The sequence below is a fragment of the Anguilla rostrata genome, chromosome 5, assembly GCF_018555375.3.
Source record: "Anguilla rostrata isolate EN2019 chromosome 5, ASM1855537v3, whole genome shotgun sequence".
Lineage (NCBI taxonomy): Eukaryota > Metazoa > Chordata > Actinopteri > Anguilliformes > Anguillidae > Anguilla > Anguilla rostrata.
The window spans coordinates 28,241,294-28,266,198 of record NC_057937.1 but is presented as its reverse complement, the minus strand read 5'-3'; the positions used below and the strand labels follow the sequence as shown (position 1 = coordinate 28,266,198).

Here is a 24,905-nt window from a genome sequence, read left to right as displayed (position 1 = left end):
TTGTTGTAGCAGCCCCGAGGGATTGAGCTAAAGGCGAGAATTGATTTTGAGGAAAGTGGTGCTGCTATTGCTAACGAGGCAATTAACGGCAGCGTGAGTGAGGGGGTAACAGAGAGGCATGGACGCAGATGCAGAAAGTGGGATGGGGAAGAACATCTTGTGGATTATTTGTTGTCACAGCCATTCCACAGTTTGGATTACGCAGCAGGTGAGGATAAAGACTGCTGGACAACCGGCTCCACAGATAACCATGATCAAAAATGCTAATTCTAGTGACACATTATGCACACACGAAGTTCATTCCCATCCAGAGCCCGCAGTGATTAGATGTGTCTTTCCCTCTCATTCACCTGGCCCCTTTTTTATATTTATTCTTTGTGTTGTAATATGATATGTAAACCACAACAGGCTGTCCCGTTATTGGAAAATAATGTAGGGTCGCTTAACCAGCCTCGAAGTAGGCTACATTATTTTCCAATAACGGGACAGCCTGGAGGGGTTTATTCCACATACAACAGGTTACCAACAATGACTATATATGGTTACTTTTATATTTATTGATTTTTATCGCTTTAATCAGAAAGTGAAATATTCTTCCACGGGTGTTTGGGCATATTATTTTACCGTTGTCAAGCAAAACTCTGGTTGGTAGTTCCATTTGCACCGTTTTTAGGCAAAAACCTCTGGTCGTTAATTAATAACGACCACCTATTGACCAAACAGTAAAAATACTTTCAAGTTTCCTGAGAGTGACCTGATGAAAATCAAATGAACATCATGTATTAAGTGATTCCTAATGATCAGACAATAAAAAGTTATTAGGATTTTAGTGATAAGGCACACCCACATCAATTTTATTAATCCACATTTTGACGTATTAAAATTCTGGAGGAGATTTTGAGCAAACATGGTCAAAAGAGGCTGTATGTAAAATTTCATGCAAGTCCTGAATTTATCTCGGAGAAGAAGCATTTAATCCCCTTTGTGCAATCCCCAAAGTGCCCAGCACGCCTGCATGCTGAGATTGCTCAACTCAGGCATTCATTGCTCCTGCAACCAAACTATTAGTGGAAATAACAGACTGCATTTTAGATTTATTAGTACACAATACACTCCACCAATTCTAAATACAGAGTTTCTAAGTATGACCATAGTCGCATAGGTTGTCCATTTAATAAGCACCCCTCCCGGCAGTCTCATCTGCAACTATACCCCCAAGCATGACAAGATTGAACAATAGCATCCATCTGGGAGTTGATAAAATATTATTTCACCACCAAACATTCGTATTCATAGCAACAAGACAAAGCCTAGAATAGCCCAAAGGTATGACAATACAATGGTGAAAAACTCACTGAATAGTGAAATAAGCAAGATTTTTGTCATTATACCATGTCATTCTACTTTCATTAACTGCACTAAATATGGAATAAGCATACAATCTTACCATTGGTTTTCCTTTCAATATTCAGTGGTCATTTATTGTCTAAAACAATCAATTTGAGAAACAAGCATACAAATAGACAGTAGAGGTAGGTATTTACAATGGCCATGCGCAGAACCCCACTTTCATTTTACACCAGCATGACTCCTTTCAGTTCGTTCTGATTTGATTGATATTGATGGCATGTTTAATTGTAATTTTATATAAGAGTGAGAGCCCCACATATCTGTGTCTTAGTGGTTGCTTCAGCACAGCATTGTGCATTCAATCGTAACATTATGCAGCAATATACAAGCACTCGTTGGGGTGTAATTTTTTTTTGCTAATTTTTCAAGTCATCAGCAAGCTAATTTTCTGGGGAGAGGGTCAGATGAACAGGAAGCATAAAGTCTTGCTAGGATATATATGAGCATGGACATATTATTGCTTGTAACATTTTAATTATCTATGTTGCGTCATATATTTGATATTGTTATATTCACGTTAGTCATAAGAGACAACCCTTTTCTAATGTAAGATTACATACTGTAGATTACAGAAAAAGCATACACATGTGCTTACTGTATATGCTTTATAATGTAAAAAAAAACATTTTGGACCAGTAGATATCCTAGACCCCTTTACTAATGAAAATATTCAAATGTGAGTTGATTTGTAGTGAAATGTATGATTATGTTATCATGTATAGCAATCTACAATTTAATTTAGATTTGGAGATACTAAGGGACACCTGAGTAAACTGCTTACTTTTGGCTTCATAGATCTTTCTGCATATCACCCTGAGATTTTGCATACTTCAAAGAGTTTATGGTCCAGGATGGCAGACATTATGGATCATTGAGGCTAATTATATATGCATTAGGAAAACAAAAAATAAGTGTTGCATTTCACCAAAACGAAAGGTATTGACACCACAGTAAATACAAAATGTCATAATTTTACAGCTTATAAGAGACCACTGCTACAAAGCATTGAAAAATCTGCCCCATAGTGTGGAAAGCTTTTGAAAAAGGCTAGTAACCAGGTCAAATGATCATAACATAATTTATTGTTTTTTTTGTAAAAAGTAAACTTAAATGGTCAATGGCAAATCCATTTCCAAAAGGCCAGCATTTGAAGGCAAATTGTTGGTTTTCGAAAGTAAGAAAAGAAAGGTCACAAAAAATAAAGGTCTATGAAACAATTCAAGCCATTTTATGCAGTCATTTTAAGGACATTTCACCTTTCGCTACTCCATCAGTCCCTCTTTGCTTCAAGGTGAGAAATCACATGTTATTCCTTCCAATGTCTCTCACTACCGTGCATCTTATCAGTTCATTGCTATATCCTCATGATGCATACGGTATATGGAAAGACACCCTCTGTTTGTTTGTTGCCCCTAAGGATTACATCTGAGCAGCTGGTGCTGCATATCTAGGGAGAATTTGTCACCGGTGGGACTTTCAGTGTGAAAACAGCCTTGTATTTGAAGGAGGTTGTTCAATGAAGTGTGATGATGGAAATTATTCCAAAAAAAGGAAGAAAAGGGCTTTCTCCTTACCTTAAAAATCAAATCCTTTTTCCCATACCGTAGCTCTTTCAGTTGAGCCTGGATTTTTTTGGACTGCAAAGGGAAGATAAGGACACATGCGTCAGATTATTTGAATACTGAAATTGGTTTGAAATCACATAGTGCAACATTAAGGCCGTAGCAGAGAACCTTGATGCTAGGTCTTATTCGGCAAGGCTTTAACATACAACCAGAGACCTTGGAGCACAAAAATACAAATTCTCTGCTCCAATTAAGCACATCACATACATTATGTAGTGGCGGTAGCATGGTGGCTGCCTTCATCCTAATAAATGTCCACTTGCCAGCACTCAACGCTCTGCCATCCCTGGCCGTCATTTCAGGACACCCACCGGGAAGCTTTGTGAAAGGGAGTGTTGGTGACTGCCTTTGAAGTTACGCAAGCAGGCAGAGACCTGGGCCCAGTCTAATGGGCTCTGAAGTGCAATGTAATAGTCAAAAAGGGGGCGGGGGGGGTTCTGGCAGTTAAGTGAGACATTTTTATTGCATAAAATTGTTATTATAGTGCAATCCTTATGTGTTTGCACATACACTATTCAAAACGTGTCCTCCTGGTTACAAGCAACAGTATCCAGGAATCACACCTGCAGCCTAAAGTCTAACACAGTGAATTTTCATCAGATGTCAAAATAAATCTCCCCTCTCCGCACCTGGGAAGCAGGAGTCATGAAAGGGAGTGTGCTGTCTGATGAGAAGTCTGCATTTAGTCAAAATGAATGCATAAAGCCAAGATTCATATTCCAGTTATTGTCAAGGATTGATGCTACAACCCATGTGTGTCACACAAGAAGAGCGTTGGGCTGACAAATATCCCCTGAATGTGTATGCATGCTGCCTCAGGCCCAGCTTTCCTGCCTGCCTACTGACCTTAATAATTTTTCACAGGGGGTGTTCTAGCGGCAACAGATTCCTCTTGAAACAGACATAGCAACTTCATTTTTCAATTTGCCTATCACTAGTTCTAGTTGACTGTTTTTTTTAATTTGTATTTCTTTGCCTGGCTTCCTTGACTTTTATTTTCACAACTCTGATCCTCATGTTGACAAATGCCAATAACAGACTCCAAAGGCAATCAAAAGCCAAGAATCAAAACTAGATACTAAAAGCTCTCACATACCCGTACTAAGGAAGCAATTGAACACACCTGACTAATAAGAAACACCTTTGAAGCCAATCCCAAAGATTATGGTGGGGATATATATATATATATATATATATATATGTATATATTCCCTTAATTGTTAACATGAATATACAGTATATCTGCTGGAATTAACAATTAACCTGAACACAGTGCTGTATCTTAATGGTGAATCCATGGTGAATACCTATGCCTACTTTACAAAGAAAATATCATTACATTACTATTAATATGCCACTTTCCCTGTATTCTACAGAATTAACCACAATGACCAGACTCTCAGCCTTAAAAACATTATTTTTATTCCTTCTGACCCCATGTCAACAGACAGAATTCACAAACAACTTCACACATCCACACAATAAAGCCCCAAACTTATTTTTTCCTTTACATTTATATCTCTGAAATCCAAATAAAGTTTTACTTTCAGCATTTTGATCGAGTTTAACATTAGCTACCTTGCTAACAGCTCGACCGACCGAGTGTATCATGTTAGTACAGAGGACTCTGAAATTAGGCACTTAAATCTGCATTGCGATTTGGTCTGGTAGGTAACGTTACTGGTTGCATGGAAACTGGTGCTAGATAGCACGTATTTCGATTTTCTTAAAGTTTTAATGGACAAATGGACAGCTGTGCCATTTATGTTGTTAACTACCTTTAACTAAACTACTGCTCTACCCTGCGATACTACATTTCTAAATTAATGTTAGCTAGCCCTATAGATCCTCTATCAACATACAAACAACTAATAGGCCTGTTGTGTACACAATACCCCATTAAAAACACTTCCATCTAAAAATATGACAAACACCTTCATTTATTTGTCTTTCATGGTAGAAAAATGACTGAATCCATGCCTATGCAGTTCTTTCAGTTAGAATATATGTGTGTTTGCATAGGCTATATGTGTGTATGTGTAGTGTACCTTGTATCATTATCTTGATGTTTTACCTTGTCATGCTTCCTAGTTTGACTTAGCATAGGTTAGCTCAGAGTAATGTTTACTGTGTGGATTGGATTTAGTGTGCTCATGGCTATGAATAACTGTACAAAATGAGTATTGTACCTTATCAGACATCTGTTTTGTAGTTGCTCCAATGACCTTCTGTACGCACATATTGGATGTTGCTTTGGACAAAAGCTTTTGCCAAATTAATGTAATGGTTTCATAAATTAAATGTGTTCTTCCATGAGACAATTTTTGTTATTTGACGCTTTGATATCACACAAAGTTTGAATGACCACATTGTCTCCAGATGGTAAGATGAAACTAGAAATACCGCCTCGCGGTTGTATGCCTCTGCCAACCAGTAGCCAGTTTGGATATAAAATGCCATCACTTCATCATTTTATCCTATTAGACATTTGTGTGAAACGTTGTCATAATTAGCATATGAATTCTTGAGTTATGGCCAAAAACGTGTTTTGTGAGGTCACAGTGACCTTGACCTTTGATCACCAAAATCTAATCAGTTCATCCTTGAGTCCAAGTGGACATTTGTGCCAAATTTGAAGAAATTCCCTCAAAGCGTTCCTGAGATATCGCGTTCACGAGAGAATGGCACGAACGTGAGGTCACAGTGACCTTGACCTTTCACCACCAAAATCTAATCCGTTAATCCTTGAGTCCAAGTGGACGTGTGTGCCATATGTGAAGAAATTCCCTCAAGGCAAAAACGTGTTTTGTGTGGTCACAGTGACCTTGACCTTTTTCCCACAAAAATCATCCTTGAGTCCAAGTCCAAGTTTGTGCCAAATTTGAAGAAATTCCCTCAAGGCGTTCCTGAGATATCACGTTCACGAGAAACAGGACGGACGGACGGACGGACGGACAGACAACCCGAAAACATAGGCGTGGCGGAGGCATAATAAAAACACAGGGCCAAGCTACTTGAAATAATTTAAGAAACATTGGGTAGCATTGCTATGGAATACAGCTTGTTTAATTTCTGTGAGTTAAGATAGCCAATATTGTTTCTTGTAACTTGGCCTAATTTTGATATCAATTCTTTTAATGGCAGGCTTCATGAATGACTTAATGAATTAATGACTTATAGAGAGTGCTTTGCAAGTAAGTAACTTGGCATTTTTGTACGTTGAAAACATGTTTTTCATCAGATACAAGTCACGCCAAAGTTACACGAAAAGTGTTCTAATTATACAGTGTATGGTCTATAGCATCAAGCTGTGAATACTATAATACTGTACAGTATAAATTTCAGACCATTTCACCTAAGCAAATGCAGTTTTTTATATGCCTCTGTGCATCCAGAGGGAAACGTTTTTAAGAGAAAGAAGCATGCAGTTTAGTTAATCATTCAGAGGGACATTGGCTTATTCTTAGGTTTTATCATACTGAAGCAATGAATTCAAGACAATAGATAATTTTGGTAAGCTAATTTCCACTGACTCGGATAAATTATATTTTCATATTCTGTACTTTCATGCACTTCATTTATTGTGAGGATATGTTGCTCATAAGCAAAATGACCCCATTTAACCACTCAGTGCAAAACTTGACATTTATAGAGGGGCTCACAGACCTGTCTAATTCACCATTTCCAATAGGTCAGAGTGTGTGCGTGTGTGTGTGTGCATGCGAGTGTGTGTGTGTGGGAATACCCATTACAATGTTTTTTTTCACTGGTATAAAGGAACTGTCATTACCTCTTCTGCGTGAATGCCGCACAGCTTGTTGCCAGAGAGAAGTTTGTTCTTCAGGCTTTTGTTCTGAGAAGCAAAGAGAATACATACAAAGGTAAGCCAAAAAGCAGGCATGGGAATTTGTGGATATCATTTTTAAATCATAGCTGAAACCCTGGTCTATCCCTGCTGAGACAGTATTTGCATCACATTTAATAGGATGCACCTGATTACCATGCAAACCAGCCTCACGCTCTCATGTTAACATTATTGTAGACGAACGTGGAAATTTGCTAGCTCTACCAGCATACGCCTGTGACAGATGTGTGAATACAGGCAGCCAATAATTAGCTTTTGACATTCTAATTAAGGTGTTAACACTCCACAGCATCTCTGCTTAACTACAGCAATTTCCCTTCAAACACACTGCCGCAATGTGGTGTTACCTTGGAGACAAGCAAGAAGAGTATATCCATGATATATACCACAATTTTGGATGAACTTGAGGTTGTTGATACTTCCCGGCTCCTTCAGTATTCAAGCTATTATCCCCTTATTGTTTCTTAGCTGCTACCCCCTCTCCCTTGAGGGCTTTGGTACACCAGATCCAGAAACAGGCCTCCTAGTTATCTAATTATAGTCTTGCTAAACGGAATTAAATAATGCACACTAAGAACATGCTATGACAATAGGTAACAATCATAATTAATTTAAGGGCAATGAACTTTGATGAAATTTATAACCAAAAAGGGGCATAGAGTCATCAGCTTGCTGGCTTACTTACCGATCAAATAAACGTGTATTCCAATCATCGGTCTCGACTAAGCTTGTGTCAGTGTAAAGTGACTAAAGTGACTGTAATTAAATAGGAATCAGAGTTCAGCTCTAATGAGAAATTTGCATGAACCCTGACTTACATAATTCATATTAGTATTGTTGCATGTGGAAACTTACTAGTTCTGCCACTTTTTAATTACAATTATTTAAGGACAGTTTTTATGGAAAATAATATTGCTTGATTTAGCCTAACAGATGCAAAAAAATGATAGAAACTTTAATGATGTACATTTTGTTTTAATTGTAAGTTTCATGAGACTGTTGTCCATAATAACCACTTTTGTATTGTCTATAGAAAGGTTTGGAACAGTGTAAGCTATGAGAAGCTTGTGTATTCTGGAAAATAAGCCATTACTCTACTTATATTGCTTGCTGTGTCTTGCTGTGAGCTCCTATGTCATTGGCGGAGCTCTGGATATAGGGTTTGAAACTGTTTGTAATTCAGTTTAAATCCATTCTACAGCTGATTTATCTGAACAAAGGTTATTGACTCTTAAGCAGTTATTAATTAGCTACTAATCATAATGGGTTTGGTGCCTCCAGAACATTATCACATTAAACAGAATGGATTAGACTTGATAATTCTGACAATGGCAAGACAATAGTTTTAGAGTGCCCTTTCCTAAACAAACATGAAGCACTTCATACACTGTCTGTGCAGTGTATATGGATGGAACAAATTTATTTAGCATATTTCCTAATTTCAAATAGTTTTCACATCACAGTATAAATTCATGACACAAGACTAAAATGTACAGAATAAATATGCCATATATGGTATATGTCAATGTGGCAAAGGTAGGACTAATTAATGAAATCAGCTGGCTGAGTGCATTGGTGGATGAAACGCATGGCAGTAGATTTACTTTATGACCACCACTGGACGTTCTATCTCTGGATACATACTGTATACAATGCTTCAACAAAAAATGTTTTCAATGTACAAAAAATGCCAAGTTACTCACACATACAAAGCACTGTCTATCAGTCATTAATTAAAACTAACTAAAAATAAATTAATCTAGGCCTGCTGTTAAAAGTATTGATATCAACATGAGACCAAGTTAGCCAATAGTGTTTGTTGTATCTAAAATTAAACAAGCTCTGTTCCAAAGCAATGCTACTCAATGAATCTAACTTGGCCCTGTGTTTTTTATCTTGCCATCTGAAGAGACTGTGGTCATTCAAACTTTATTTGATTGTGAAACTGCAGTATTTGTGATGACGAAATTAGCAGAAAAAATGAGAAAATCGCAAAATAACCCAAGTTTGGGGCTTTACTGTGTGGACGTGTGAAGTTGTATCTGAACTCTGTGTTTTTGCATGAGGTCAGAAGTTACAGAAGTTAATGCTCTTACGGGCTGAGAGTCTGTGGTCTTTGTGGCTATTTCTATAGGAAATCATGAAAAGTGCCAAACTCTTGGTGCTGTATAGGTATGGGGCATTCCTCGCGAAGTTATAGCATACCTTCATCCCAATACACATGTGCTATTCTTTTGGACCCGGACCAATCGGCTAATTTGATTATTCTGTGCTTTAGATGGAAACGCAGTATTTATAGGAAAATTGACTAAGAACATACAAATGTTTGACAATGAAAATTGGCCATTTATCCCATATGAACTTGTCATTTGAGCTACTGTCCAGGGAGTGTCTACCATTGAGTCAGCCTGGTCTTAAACTACATAAAGATTTCTGCTTCTGCTACATTCCATGTAAGGGCAATGCATAATCAGTTATTAATTTTATTTATCCATTATTTATTGAACACGAGGTGAAAAACAACTCAGAAGTGTAACAAATACATGAGGGTAGCATTCACTGTTAGATCCAATTCATGTAGGGGGGTCTGAGGGCATGCTTCCCCATTGGAAATCTTTTTAAGAGGGACATTTTTAACTACTTTAATTTGCTGTTCAACTAATGCTACAAGCCCAGACATAAACACCTACATACTCACACACACTAATGCACCCACACACCTTGACACCCTGGGGCTCTTTTTAATGGTTTGGGCTAGGCTCCTTAGTTCCAGTAAAGGGAAATCTACAAGCATACAATTACACTCTAGGCGATGCTGTGCTTCTCCAGCAGTTTAGGGAAGGTCCTTTCTTGTGTCAGCATGACAATGCCCCCCAGGTACAGAGTGAGGACTGTATAGAAACTGTTTTGTCAAGAAAAGTATGGAAAAAAATTGACTAGCCTGCACAGAGCCCTGACCTCAACCCCATCCAACACCTTTGGGATCAATTGAATAGACAAATGCGAGCCAGGCCTAATCTTGCAGAATGGAAGCAAATCCCTGCGGCAATGCTTCAACATCCAGAAGTGTGGAGGTTGTTATAACAATTTTAGAGTTGTTATAAACAATTCACATGGGAGCATTATGCATAAAAAGTGCTGTAATTTCTACATGGTGAAACTAAAATGTATAACAATATAGCCTTTTATAAAAGCAGAGAATCTGCACTTCACCACATGCGAATTGTTTATTACAACTCTAAAATTGTTGAGTACAGAGCCAAATCAAAAAAATAATATGCCTTTGTCCCAAATATTATGGAGCTCATATATTCTTTTTCTTTTTTACTTTATTCATGTTCAGATTTATTTCTGCTATTTTATTTTTCCCAAAGTATATAGAGGATTGACTGTAATTTCCCAGTTTTATAATGTGTTATTCATAAACTGACTTTCTGTCTGGTCAGCTGTATATGCAGTGTCTGCTGGTCTCTTCTATTACATCAGGTTTGTCTGTCTGGTTGTTTGTCTGTCCGCAATTATTTAAGGTGGGTGGTTTTTGGGTAGATGGTAAGCACATTAAATGGACAAATTGAGTACAGTAATTTCTCATGACATTCTCAATATGTTTCTTTATGATCATTTTGTTTTCATTTATGTTTGGTTAGTACAACTGGTGTGAAACTGGTTCAAGATTAAGGGGCGACATAGCTCAGGAGGTAAGACCGATTGTCTGGCAGTTGGAGGGTTGCCGGTTCAAACCCCGCCCTGGGCGTGTCGAAGTGTCCTTGAGCAAGACACCTAATCCCTAACTGCTCTGGCGAATGAGAGGCATCAATTGTGAAGCGCTTTGGATAAAAGCGCTATATAAATGCAGTCCATTTACCATTAATATTCAACATTCAATTGTTTATTGCCATATCAACATACCAAACCCATATACCTATAATCACATCTAAAATTTTACCTACCCATTACCACTAAACTGGCACCTTATACCTAACACTTAAAACACACAGATCACACTATTAAAAACAATTACAATACAATGCATACAGCGAAAAGTAAATTAAATATGCATCTAACACCTAAAATGCTCAGATCACACTATTAGAAACAACTAAAATACAATACTTCTATAAAATAATACAACAAAATAATAAACCTGAAAAAAGATTGCTTACTCTAAAGTGCATGTGCACTTAATTGAGTTCAGAAGGCAAACTGTCTCTGGATAGGCATTGTTAGAGGCGAGAAGTTCTACATCTAAAACTCTTTCCTGAAAGAAGGGCTTTAAAGAATAAGCTGGCAGGATGGGATGAGTCAGTGGGTAGTTTTTTTGGCTTTCTGTTGGATACGGATGGCATATGTGGAAAAAACAGAGGGGAGTTCACAGCCAATGATTGTAGACGCTGCGCGTGTGAAGCTCTCTAACTGTTTCTTTTCCTGAGTTGTTGTATTGCCATACCAAACAGTAATTGAGAAAGTAAATACACTTTCAACTAAAGCCTTATAAAATTCTAAAATGTATTCCTGTCTAAGCTTGTTTATCTAATTTATCTAAATTTATCTAAGCTTGTGCTTGTGTGATGGGCTTTCTTGATTATAAGGCTGGTGTTGGCATCCCACTTCAGTGTATCAGAGATGGTAGTCCTAAGAAACTTAAAGGTGTCCAAGCTCTGCACAATCTGATTACTGATAACCAGAGGGAGCCCTCTTACCCTTCCTAAAGTTCATAATAATTTCCTTGGTTTTAATAATGTTGAGGCTAAAATTATTCCTGCTACACCACTCCACTAAAAAGCAAACCTCTGTTCTCTAAGTAATTTAATCATTATTAATTATCATACCTGCCACTGTCGTATCATTTGCAAACTTGAATATTTTAACTGATTTGGAGTGTAGGGAAAAACACCTCAATGAATTTTAGAACAGTGAGGACAACATTAAAACGTTTCCATTGTAATAATCCTCACAAAAGTATAATAATTATATTATACTCATAATTAGTCTCACAAAATTGATTAAATCATGATTATGAATATTAAATATTAAAACAATAACTAATGATATAACTCGAATTGTGTCATTGATTGCATGTAATGTTGTGTTTAGAATATATTGCGTCTCTTGTTAATTAGCTACAGCCGCCTAGCCCGCATAGCTAACGTATATACTTGTACTAACATTAGCTTACATTCTGCCGTCCTTTTAACCGAGATCTGTGCATGTGATCTCTCATGCACTAGTAACATATTCATTTCATATATGGTCTCATATATTTAGAATTCAAAGATGTGCTGAAATTAGCTAGACGTATCTAACTTCAGTAGCCTTTTATCCACGCCGTTTCCCTGAATTCCAGGCCAGTTTTTAGCAGCACATGCTAAAAGCTGATTCATAAGTTCACTCCAACAGAGGAACTTTTGTTCCCTGCCCGACGTGTGCTGGTGAACACACACATGACTAGACACACACAGAACCATCTAGTTCTGCTTTTATTTCTTTTTCTTAGCCTTTAATGATTTTAGTTTGATTGTTTCTTGTTTGCTTAATAAATTCTATTTTATTAAACCATCCTTCATTATAACAGAAGTTAGAGTCTGCAATACAATCAATTAAATTTAACCAGGAGGTTAGGGTCATTATCCAGGAAAGTATGCTTATTCTTATAATGTATTATTTGTTGAAGGTCATTCCAAACACCTTGGCTAACCTTTGCCTGAAGTTTGCTCTCTATTTTCTACACATTCTTAGCTTCCTTAATAGCCCACTAAAACTCATATTTACTCTTTTTTTATGATTTTCAATCCCCAGTTTTGAAGGAGTCGTTCTTCTGCTTGCAAAATACTTTAACTTTAATACTTTAAATATCTTTTCTTCTGAATCTGTGCATACAAGCTCTCGTGCACTACAGAAAATACTTTAATCCAATAGTAACTGCTTGCTCAAGTGATCGTAGAACTTTACTCAAAATGTGACTTACATTGATGAGTCATCCCTGCCGACCTGTACTGTAGAGTGATGAACATGGCCTGGGCACTCACCAAGTTGATGAGACAGAAGCGAGTGGCAGGAGGGGTGGTGTCAGCGGTAATTTCACTGGCTGAGTGGATTTTGCTGTTCTATTTCATTACGGTCAACACGCCACTGTAGGGGCCATCCTTGCTGTAATTGGGCCAGAATGCACCAGAAAGGTGTTCCGGGAGTGAAATTGATGGAAAATGCTCCAAAAAAGTTTCTTTCAATCATTAAGAAATACATACAGAGCATTGGGTAACATACCGTGGTAACCTTGGTTCTATGAATAAGGTCAACACGCCACTGTAGGGGCCATCCTTGCTGTAATTGGGCCAGAATGCACCAGAAAGGTGTTCCAGGAGTGAAATTGATGGAAAATGCTCCAAAAAATTTTCCTTCAATCATTAAGAAATACATACAGAGCATTGGGTAACATACCGTGGTAACCTTGGTTCTATGAATAAGGTCAACACAGCACTGTATGGGCCATCCTCGCTGAGAAGGTGAGCTACTAGGAGACTGAATCGCAAATTAAACATCACTATGGCATGGACACGACATCACGCAGTAAGTATTTCCACCTGTGCGCCCCCAATTCCTCTTTTTGCCTCCTGAGACAGGTAAGAGCTCTGAGTGAGACTGAACTCCCGTCTGTCATACGGAGCCTCTTCTCCTAATAGAAGTATGCTAATCGAGGCTATTTTTCACTCCCACGCAGAGATACTGTGTTGTTGTTGGGATTAATTTGTTGATTGAAAGCACACATACTGTGTTTAACTTTCCTTTGATATTGATATTTTTCTATCCTGAATATATACATATGCTGTAGCCTTTCACTACCGGAGCCTATTTTCAGTCCACAGAGCAGTACTGTGTTTGTTGTCATTGTGATTAATTTGCTGATTGAAAGCTCATGTTCGTACATCTCGTCCCTCCTACTATTTTCCTTTTGGGATTATAGTAGTTTTACGATACCCTACCAGAGAAATTTCATTTTGACGCGGCAAAGCTGCACTGTTTGGTGTAATTAATCTACTGATTGAAAGTGAGTGTGTATATAGCTGGTTGCTTAACACCAGGAGCGCCGGACCATTTCCTGACATTGAAATAACTTTTTGCGCGGCCTGGGTCATATGACACATTAGCCTTCAAACGGGAAATGTTCGCATTGTTCGCTAGATGGCGCTTATTAGACACGAGCTGACAAAGGTTGCCAGCCCATTGTCATAATGAAATATTTGCGAGATTTTAGACTGTCAGAGTAAGTAATGTTTTAGTTATGGCTCGGCATTCTAGTCAACACATTGTTGCAATATAAATGTATTTAGAATAAACAGTATGTCTGTATGGAGAGAATGAGTCATGAAAAGTTAACAATAAACAGATAGTAGGGAGGTCAAACCTGTTTTGGAAATCTTTCAAAAAACAAATTTGACAGTTTATTCTTCATGCATAATGTCATAAATGCTAAATCGCCAATCGCTTCCCTCCGCATGTGATCACTGCCGTTGGAGGGAAACGCATCATCACCCGTGCAAATTTTAGGGTCGGGTTTTCTGTTTTATAAAAATACATGTAAAAAATATTGTTGTTCAAACAAGTTTTTTCCGGTGACCAGAAAACATGTAGGCTACACTGGCAAGCAGGTCATAGCTAGCTGTGACTATTCGACTGGGGATTCGAAATCCAAAGACGGCACGTCTCTTATTCATCGTAATTACAAAAAACACCCATTCGTAACACTGAATAATACCGCACTGTACATAAGACCATAGCAAATATATACATGCAAGAATTCTGTTGTTCAAATGAGTTTTCGGGCATGCTTCTATAGCTTCTTGAGCAATATGTAAATGATATCGTAACGATATGGGTGCGTCTAATCCAATCAGCAGTGCCAATAACAACAGCATCTCAGTTGCAGGCTGATGTTCATAATAAAAATCATGCACTAACAGATGAACACAGAACAATATGCTTTTATGCTCCCTACAAAACACAGCAGAAAAAGTGGGATTTCAAAACTGACTACAGTAGACCTACAATATATCGCTTCAGCGCACACAGAAAGTCACATTGAGATAGCAACAAAGTAAAAAGACGAGACACGTGTCTTCAGTAATTTGCTTTATAATATCAAAACCCACCAGCATACAGCACATTGTTAGGAAGTTGAAACGATTTTGACGTTAGCTAAATATACAGCTAGCAAGCTGAATTATTTAGAATCACCCCTCAAATCAATAAATAAAAAATCTATATAAAACATTAGCAATAGAGCTGCTGGTAATGCGGTAACGCCGTCAGCATTGAAGACAGAGCTTGGGTTGGATTTTTGTACACTTGCCACAAACAAGTCGTTTACAAGTTTTGTTCCCTCCACATCTGGATACCTGGCAGCGTTTTCTTTTTAGTGACCGCTCTCGCTGCTGTGTGTTGGGGGTTTCTGGACTGCAGAGTGGCGTTAGGACGGTACGCCGCGGAGCTGCCTTTGCACGCAACTCCTTGGCCAACTCAAGAATAAATCTTCTTCGACTAATTGTTTTGTCCATGTACAAAACATCGGCATTGATTGCAGCCAGATCCAAAATGTTGTAAAAAACGGCAACTGGCCAACGACGACTGCCCCCCCCTTGACCGAATACAGCCGTGCCATCTGGTCCAAAACATCCACTCCCATTTTTGTTGCGTTGTAATGGGCGATTGTTTCTGGCAGTTTTTTGGCATCATTGTCGATCGATATGGTTTTGTGCATAGTGCTCAAGATGCACACATTTTTCTTGGGCTTGCACTGATAAACCGTGAGTGTAGCGTGTCCAGCTCTCCAGATCGTGGTGGAAAATCTCTCTTGATTTTGTGCCTTCGCAGAAGGGGGCACATCTCTCCTCTTTTTGTTTATGGTACCCACCAATGTAGTTTTTTTTGCATGTAGATTGTTCGCCAGGGAAATCGATGTGAAGAAATTGTCCGTGGTTATATTTCTTCCTTTTCCGATGAAGGGTTCCACAAGGCGAATGACCTCATTGTCAGCTAATCATTCGCCGACAGGCCTCGCCTCATCTTTCCCAAGGTATGGGAAAGCGTTCAGCATGTACTTTGTTTCAACGTCGGCTGCTATCCAGAACTTTATCCCAAATTTATCTGGTTTAGTAGCAATGTACTGCGTGAAGCGGCACCGCGCTTTAGTTGGGAACAACTGCTCATCAGCAGTTATGTTTTCCAGGTGTGTAACACGCAGTACTGTTGCTTACAAATTTGCTCCATATTTCGGAAATAATGGCAAATTTGTCTTTCTCAAGACGTGTTGCCCTTGTGTCCTTGTCATCAAATCTGAGATAGCGCATGATGTCCCAAAACCTTTGCCATGACATAGTTTCATTGAAAAATGGAAAATGGAAAAATGGAAGTCTGAAGACCAAAAGTCTTCTAAATTCATACTTTTACCGCCAGTGATGCCTCGTAAATACAGCAGTACCACGAAAGCTTTCAATTAGTCGACTGACAGGTCCCAGTTTTCTGCCCCATCACTGTGGGCTTCGGTCAGAGTATACTTGACAATCTGCTCCCACATCGGAATGTCAAGCAGACATAGCAGACTGCTCAGCGGACTTCCAATGTTCTCCTTGGAGCACCGTGTGGGCCCAGCCTTTTCCCGTAAGACATTGCAGGATGGTGCTCTGCCCAGAGCATTACTAGCAGTCTGTTCGACCCAAACTGTCCCATCGTTTGCCCTTTCCTCTCTCTCTGAGACAAACTCAGTCGCAGTCGCAGTCTCAGTCTCAACTTCAGAATCAAATTCAATATCGAGCTCCAACTCCTCATCGCCCGAATCCATTTAACTGGCATTCTGAATCAGATCCAAAGCTTGCTTGGCAGAGTATCTCTGTGGTCGTATGTTCATCTTGGCAAGCGATACCAAACCGAACTGGGCTGCATTTCCCAGAGTCTCCTTAGCGCTACGTGCGTCGTAAGGTATCCCTTAAGCTCTTACTTTAGCTCTCGAGCTGTTTCCCAGCGTCTCCTTAGCTCCTCCTTTAAAAGGGTGGTCTGAGGCACTCGTAAGCTGTCCCTTAGCGATGCGCTCCGCGGTTTCAGCCTTATTATGCCAACATTTTGCTTTTCAAATCTACAGTTGTACTACAGTGCGCATCTAGTAGCACATCGGCATGCGAAAATGAGTTTAATATTTACTTTACGAAAAGTAATTATCCAATCAACGTGTCTGTGCATAGCACGTCGTGAGAATGTTGTCGTTTTACCTGTCTATCCCCATCATGATGGTAATTAAGTATAGGGCCTATCCATGATAATAATCCAATTTGTGAAAAGAAAAAAAAGAAGTTTTTTTTTAATTTATACGTAGTGGCGGTAACTTAGAATATGGCTTTTCTGACTGCATACCCTGTAGAAATTAGTTCGTTTGTGTGTGAGTCAATGATCACACTGACTTGGAACAACCCGCCGGTTTATTAAGAATATAAAACCTGTGTGTACAAAAACAACGTTGAGTGAGTCTAGAACACGTTGATTGGCTAACCATAAACACACATACAGGTACAGTGGCTCATAATGGACAAACATAGCCAAATGATCTACATCCCCTTCCTTTAGCTCACACCTCCTATATAAAACAAAATAGCACTGGGTAAATATCAACATTACGGAACATTTTTCTTACCATGTTGTTTTACGATTTTCGGTAAACAACCCAATAATGATATTCTTGGTTAAATTTAAGATTATCCAACAGCAAATTAAGGTGGATGAACAAATCACTTTAACAGGTAGACCTATTCATAAGGCACCCGGTATATAATTCATCATGATCAATTTCCACAGGCGCGCTTTTGCCTTTCATCTACGACCATTTTTGCATTGCAGAGAAAAGTTTGTGGGAATCAGTGCAGTGCAGTGATATGCTGCTACAGTTGCCTATATACTGTGTGACAAAAACAAATTAACATTAGACCTTTGTTTCAATAAGAACAAAATAATTCACCCATATGTAGCCTATATCCTTTCCCCTGGGCTTCCACGAAGTCCCAGACTATGGCTTATATGTCCCGATTGAAGCTTTTTATTTTATCCATTGTAGCCTATATGTACGTATTTATTGAAACTATCACAAGATCTCGTCTTAACGGACTCTTAAAGAGATTAGCAGATAATCTCTAGTAGGCATAGCTTCCTCTTCTGCAATATTACATTGATGTAAAATGATTATGACAACACGTGTAATATTAAAACGTCATTCACAAGCCTTTACAAGTGAGACAATCGATTCGCTTGGCATCGATTGATAAACTTTTCAGCACCACAGTGAAGGCCAGCTCCAATTTACGATGTATCTTTAAGTTGTCCCTTAAGAGTTGCCTTAAGGTATAGTCTGGGAAACACTCGTAAAAAAGCGGTTTCCCTTAAGAAGGTATACCTTAAGAACCTTCGTAAAACGTTAAGGTACATCTAAACTCGGAAACGCAGCCCTGGTCGCCGAAATAATCATGCTTCTCTTTTATAGCCATATTTTCGTAGCCCAATAATAATTTGAATAGAAATTATTATAACAGCCCCGCCCATGCCATTATAGTTTCAGGTGTGAGGGGCGTGGTGTGGTGCGTGAAAAGCCAATCCCTTGATAGGATGTAACATCCATAACATGTTACATTAACAATCTTTTCTATTAAAACTTTGATAATTATGTAGATGCCTAAATGTGAATACTGCGTAAAAATTAAAAAAAGTTGCACATAATAGCAACATCTGCAAACATGTAGGATATCTGTTTCCATTGTGTGGTATTTTAACATGGATGCATTTCATGTTAACCCTTATATAAATTTTTCCACTTGCATAACTATGTAGGACTATGATTTTCGTTTGTATGAGAATACAAACGAAATGCACAGGCATTTTAAAGAAATGATAACAAAACGATCGCAATATTTAAAATATTTTAAAAGAATATAAATAATAATACATTTATTCCTGGTTATTTGACGTGGTTCTTGCTTGGGCTGTCAATCCTATGATAGTGTAAGAAAATTGTTCATCACGTGCCGAACATTAGTAACATTAGTGGTAGCGACCTGTTTCTCCGATTGGTAACTGTAAATGTATTGCTGAAATTGGAATAGTAATTATGTGGACAATTAGTTTCATAAACTCCATAAACTCTATCAATGGTTGCGTGGACATGGTAAAGCACACAGACGCCTATATTCCCACGAAACGCATCGCGATAGTTTATGCATGTGCGGTTGCATCTCTGCAGACAACGTGAGCAGTCTTCTAACACAGTTCCTAACGTGCAAGGCTCTAATTTTTGAATATGAAACAAGGTCCGGACCTATTATGACTAGAAATAAAACAAGTAAAAATGTGACATTTGTATCTTTGTTTTGGGCATTTATTGTTTTACTACTCAGTAGGCCTAAAAGGCCTACTCATGATAATAGCTTCAAAAGAAACTACCAGCTATTCACGCAAGATCTTTCAAGCTCATCCATTGAATCGCTCCTCACCCCTCCCCCAGCACCAGAATAAAGAATTCTTTAGCTGCCTTTAGCAAAACCAGAGCTGATTTTTGTGGACCAACTGACCAACAAACTAAAGAGCTGCTGGTCGCCTCTATGCCGCGGAGTTTGTAAGCTTACCTGCCTTTGCCATCATGTGATTTGACATTGCAAGTTCGGTCGATAGCACATTGCTCAAGATGCCGTCTCATCTTTATACGTGCATGCATGAATATGTGCTTTCCTTTCTAAGTGAAAAATTACGGTCAGCATAACCACGCTGTGCCAAGCTTCGCTAAAGCATCTGAAGTTTTCTGTGTTCTCAGGTGGGGGAGGGGTGAGCGTTGAATGTCCCTTACCCTTACCCTTAGATTGACATGTGAATGTCCCACTTGAGAATGGTTCACTTATGCCACGTGTGAATGGTTGATAGTTGATATCTCTCCAGGGAGAGATAAAATGTTCTATTTGTCCGGCACATAATATTATTATGTTATGTTACTCGCTTCAAAAATAATAAAAGTAGTTTGCTTAGCCGTAATTCGTTACGCTACAAAGTATGCCTTGTATTACTTTTAGTTACGCAGCAATCGCTCGCTCTTGCTTATACTTTTTTTTAAACATTTTTATAATTTTTTTCTTTTTAGTTTACTGTTTTTTTAATTTTTTTATTACTAGTTCACTCAACGGAATAACAGCATACACCACACAAACACATCACAAGACACTTCACATTTGAGAAATCATTTTTGATTGTAGGCTATGTAATAGTGACATTTATTGTTCTCTCAAGTAGCCTAAAGGTTAATACTATGTTTAAAAAAAAAATGATGGAGTTATACATAATAGCAACTGCAAAGCCTAGCCTAACCGGACATCGTGCCACAACTCGCGTGCGACTCACTCACAGGATGTGATGAATGTTTTTCCACAATGATCCCCCCCCCCAAAACCTTTACTCCCTGAAACGAATGTCCCCTCGTTCCTGGTCCCTCAAAAGCAAAATGTGTCACAACATCACATTTTTACCTCACAGAAACGAGCAAGGTATGCTTGATCAGCACTTACAGAAAGTCCACTGATAACAAGTGCACTAAATAAACATAATCCGTCTGGGATAAATACATAGGAAATTTGCCGAGGGAACCGATGGCAGAAGAAACGTCCGAGTTGGTCTACAAAAAAACGTCTTCACTGAAACACTCCATAAATAAACAAATTAACAGCCGAAACAAACTATGACAAACTATAAACTAACAAACTACGCTATGATTCAAATATATTTTTATCCTGCTGTATTGTAGTGGTTTATTTATTTTAGATTGTTTTTGCAATAGTGTTACAGTTTGTAGTCCTAAAACCCGGAAGTAAGTTGGCATCGGGTTCTCTCGTCAGATTTCCAATGCATTTTTCCCGTGGGGATTTAGTTTTCTGCCGAAAATAAGATTTGTGGTGAACGTAAGCCTAAATGAGCTTCACGTTTGTTCTACGAGATAAAATATACCCATTGATAGCCTATATCAACCGTGGATTTCTAAGCTGTCATGTGCTTTTGAAAAGTAGGCTAAGTTTCTATATTGAAACTACAAGAGCGGTCACATTTTTGCAATAGCCACTCTTGTTTTACTAGCTCGCATGCACGCTGAGCGTCGAACGCTAAGCGTGAATGAGCGTCGAACCCCTAGAACTCGTAAAACAAAATGTAAAACTGTTTTAGGCATAAATTAACCATAGGCCTTATTTTCGGAAGAAAACTAAATCCCTATTGGAAAAATGCATTGGCAATCTGCCGAGTGAGCCCATGACGGAAGAAACGTCCGGGTTAGCCTACAAAAAGACGTATTCACTGTAACACTCTATGAATAAACAAATTAACAGCCGAAACAAATAGTGCTTCAAATATATTTTTATCTTGTTATATTGCAGTCGTTTCTTTAGCTTAGATTTAGTTTTTGCAATATCCTACGCAGCATTGTTGTTGTACGTGAACGTGTCGCATGTAGCCATTGTGCACGAGCATGATAATGCATAAAATTGAAATTGAAATTTGTTTTTTGCATTTGAAGATGGATAAATTTTATTTTAACCCTTATTTAGATATTTCCAGTTGCATAATAACTGTAAAATTAAAATGTAGGGCTATGATATCAGAACATAAGGGAAAGGCATAGGCATAAACAAATGATCACAAAACGAATGCAATAGCCTATAAAAATATTTTTGAAGATCACATAAAACATTATATCATTTATTCTTCAAAATAAACATAAACAAATATTTCTAATAACAAAATAAATAAAACATTCGTACAAATAAAAATGCAACAGCATGTCCACCGCGATGAAAAGTGAATCCTTGCGCCTCCTGGTGTGGTGAAGGAAAACGGACTCCTTAGTCTGAAGACGGTCGGAATTTAACAACACTGTTATAACACACACGGAGGTGAAATAAGGTGTTTTTAACATTTTCTAAACGTGACTTTGACATTCCTACAACGCTGGTACGTAAAGAACAAATATTTAGGAAAAGTCAGTGAATGCGGATGATGTAGCTTGCTAGTAACTAAAGCCGCGTTTCCACCAAAAGTACCCGGAACTACTTTACCAGGAACTAAAAGGTTCCTTCAGCCCATGGTTGTCTGCGTTTCCACCGCGGTCTAAAGTCCCGCGAAGATTAGGCAAATTAGCCCACTGACGTATGAAAAAGCGACGTTGTCGTCGGTCCATCTGTCATATGATTTCTTCTGTAACCCCATACTACCACCGAAGTAGCCTACATTATTTTCTAATAACCGGGACAGCCCGGAGAGGTTTATTCCACTTATATACAACGGGGTACCAACAATGACTATATATGGTTACTTTTGCTATGGGCTATGGGGCTATGGGGCGACATAGCTCAGGAGGTAAGACCGATTGTCTGGCAGTCGGAGGGTTGCCGGTTCAAACCCCGCCCTGGGCGTGTCGAAGTGTCCTTGAGCAAGACACCTAACCCCTAACTGCTCTGGCGAATGAGAGGCATCAATTGTAAAGCGATTTGGATAAAAGCGCTATATAAATGCAGTCCATTTACCATTTACTTTTGTATTTATTGATTTTTATCGATTTAATTGAAGTTGGTAGTTGAACTTGGACCGTTATTATGCAACAAATAGGATATAACAGGCCAATAGTCAGATTGTAACTGTTTTATATATCCTCTCAAACACATTCATTATGTTTTTATGCGAACATTCGCTTTCATGTCTTGACATCCGAAGCGACAGAATGCATTCACATTTCCAATATAACTGGCAACAACAGCAGAAAACCTGCACACGTTGTAAACATTTTGCTGTTTGATTACTTTCTCATCGTCAATTCCATATAGGCTAATCGCAAAATGACAAGAATAGAACGAAAACTCGGACTTGCGTGAAAATTTAAATTAGTAGTGGTACAGCCACCGTTTGCTTTCCTTCGAAGTTACTGCTAGCCGAGCAGCGAAGTGTGCCCTCCAGATGCGTACCATGCACCATAAATTAGTCCATAGTCTTCCTGGTCTTTTTGTGGAATTGAAGAATGGCAGAGTAAAATTACGGCAGTCTGAAAAAGCTAAAGGGACGATTACTAGAATTACCTTTTATTTTACCCTGACAAAATGTGCGGAAGGTGATTTCCAGTTTGCTTTTACTATATCACCAATGTGAATTACGCAGAACTACCGCATACCTCACATAACTGTATCAAACGTTTTGAGTCAATTACAACGGGCTAACAAAGAAAATCCGGGTGAAAATATTCAGCAACCAAATTAATCCGTTTGAATGTTTTGGTACGTAATATGCTGTCCCAGCATGAATGCTTAGCATTTTATAAAACTAATACTAAAGCAAGAAAAGAACAGAAGAGCACACGTTATAATTCCAAGACATTGGCAGGCTATAACCAAAACTAGGCTACTGCGCCGCATAACATATATACAAGTTTGATTTGAAGTTATTATGAAAATAAATCGGTTTGCGCCTGCATATTTTTAAACATGGCGCCTGAAAATAAACACAAAAAAATGCTGCGAGTACTCGACCAATCAGCGCTGCAAGCTCCACCCAAAAGGTTCCTGTACTTTCGGAAAGTACTACCCCCCGAGCAGGAACTTTTTGGGGGGTAAAATAAAGCCCCCGGAACTAAATTTAGACCCTAGTTCCTGCGGTGGAAACGCACTGAGTTCCTCAAAAGGTTCCTAGTTCCGGGGTAAAGTTCCTGCGGTGGAAACGCAGCTTTTATGAAAAAAAATCCTAAACTCCGAAATATCTCAGTTATATCTCCGAAATATCTCAGTCAAACTGACCCGTCACGGTGCTTCTAGTGTTAAAGAAGTCTGCTATTTTCTAATTTGTGTATATATACACATGTAATATATGGTACGCATTGCTCTGAAAGCACATGGGCACATATCTGTTTTCTAATGGTAGTTCACTGCCGTTTTCTCTGAAAAACATCAGACGCTAAAAGGAGCCGCTGCGTCTGTGAGGTCATTTGCAACCTTAGGCTCCTCAACCCCTCATGCTACTGCAGTATTATGACTCAGGCTGTGGTTTATGGCCGTGCACAATTTGTAGGCACCGGAAGGAGCCTCTGCCTCCATAAGGTCACACACTGCCTTAGTCACCTTCACCCCTCATGTCTCTGCAGCATTACTCTTCAGGGCTGTGGTTTAGTACTTCGGCATTTAGTATGTGGCAAGGTGCACAGGATTCGGGGGGTGGTGGCTCATCCATGGGGGATGTCCCACCTGGACAACTGGTGTGTACTGTACGTGATGGTGTGCTACATACACAGAGGATGCCTTGGGGGAAAAATCTAATTTGTGATGAATAATTAATCTAGCTACCATTTTATTTTATGTGATATGTCTCTGGAAATATAAATAATATTTCTGCAGTGTAACTGATGTAATCCATTGTAGGTACTTGAAATGCCAATATGAAAAAAACATTCTGCCTTAATGTACAGTACTTCAGTCCAGTCCTGTGTGCCTTCAGAACTGTGAAGCCCAAGTTGTGAAAGACAGTAAAAGTATGACAATTTATCAACAGTCTTGCCCTTCAGTCTACATTACCTGACTGAGTTAAGTTGTGGTGTTCATAAAGAGAGCTACTCATAACACAATGAGCCTTTCCTGCATTTATTCAAAGCTCATTTTAAAACTGAAGATAAAATGTTCTCAAACAGGCATCTGCAGGAGTACAGTTTATTTCTTACAGGCAGAATAATAATTATGTGTTGAGAAAAGTAAGACATTGTTGCAAAAATGACCAGCCTGTAGTGAACATGAGCAGTTCAATAGCCATTTGGGTTGATTGTCTTCACTGAATTGTTTTTGGGATATTCCCCATTCAAGTAATAATACTAATTAAAGTTAACCTATTCCTGGGAGTATGATAAGCCTGTAATGGTTCACTTCAATAGGTTCACTTTGATGAGATCAAGCACTTTAGTTATCGGAGCTTGA

The 24,905-nt window shown here is 38.6% G+C and overlaps 1 protein-coding gene across 5 annotated transcripts in view; it reads right to left on the bottom strand.

The window, feature by feature from the left end:
* Positions 1–24,905, bottom strand: part of luzp2 (leucine zipper protein 2) — a 327,898-nt gene that overhangs the window by 70,392 nt on the left and 232,601 nt on the right. For all 5 annotated transcript variants that reach the window (XM_064335713.1, XM_064335712.1, XM_064335715.1 and 2 more), the window contains exons 6-7: positions 6,826–6,888; positions 2,985–3,047 (exon numbers count right to left, since the gene is read on the bottom strand). In XM_064335713.1, coding sequence (XP_064191783.1) covers positions 2,985–3,047; positions 6,826–6,888 — 126 coding nt within the window. The remainder of the gene's footprint in view (positions 1–2,984; positions 3,048–6,825; positions 6,889–24,905) is intronic.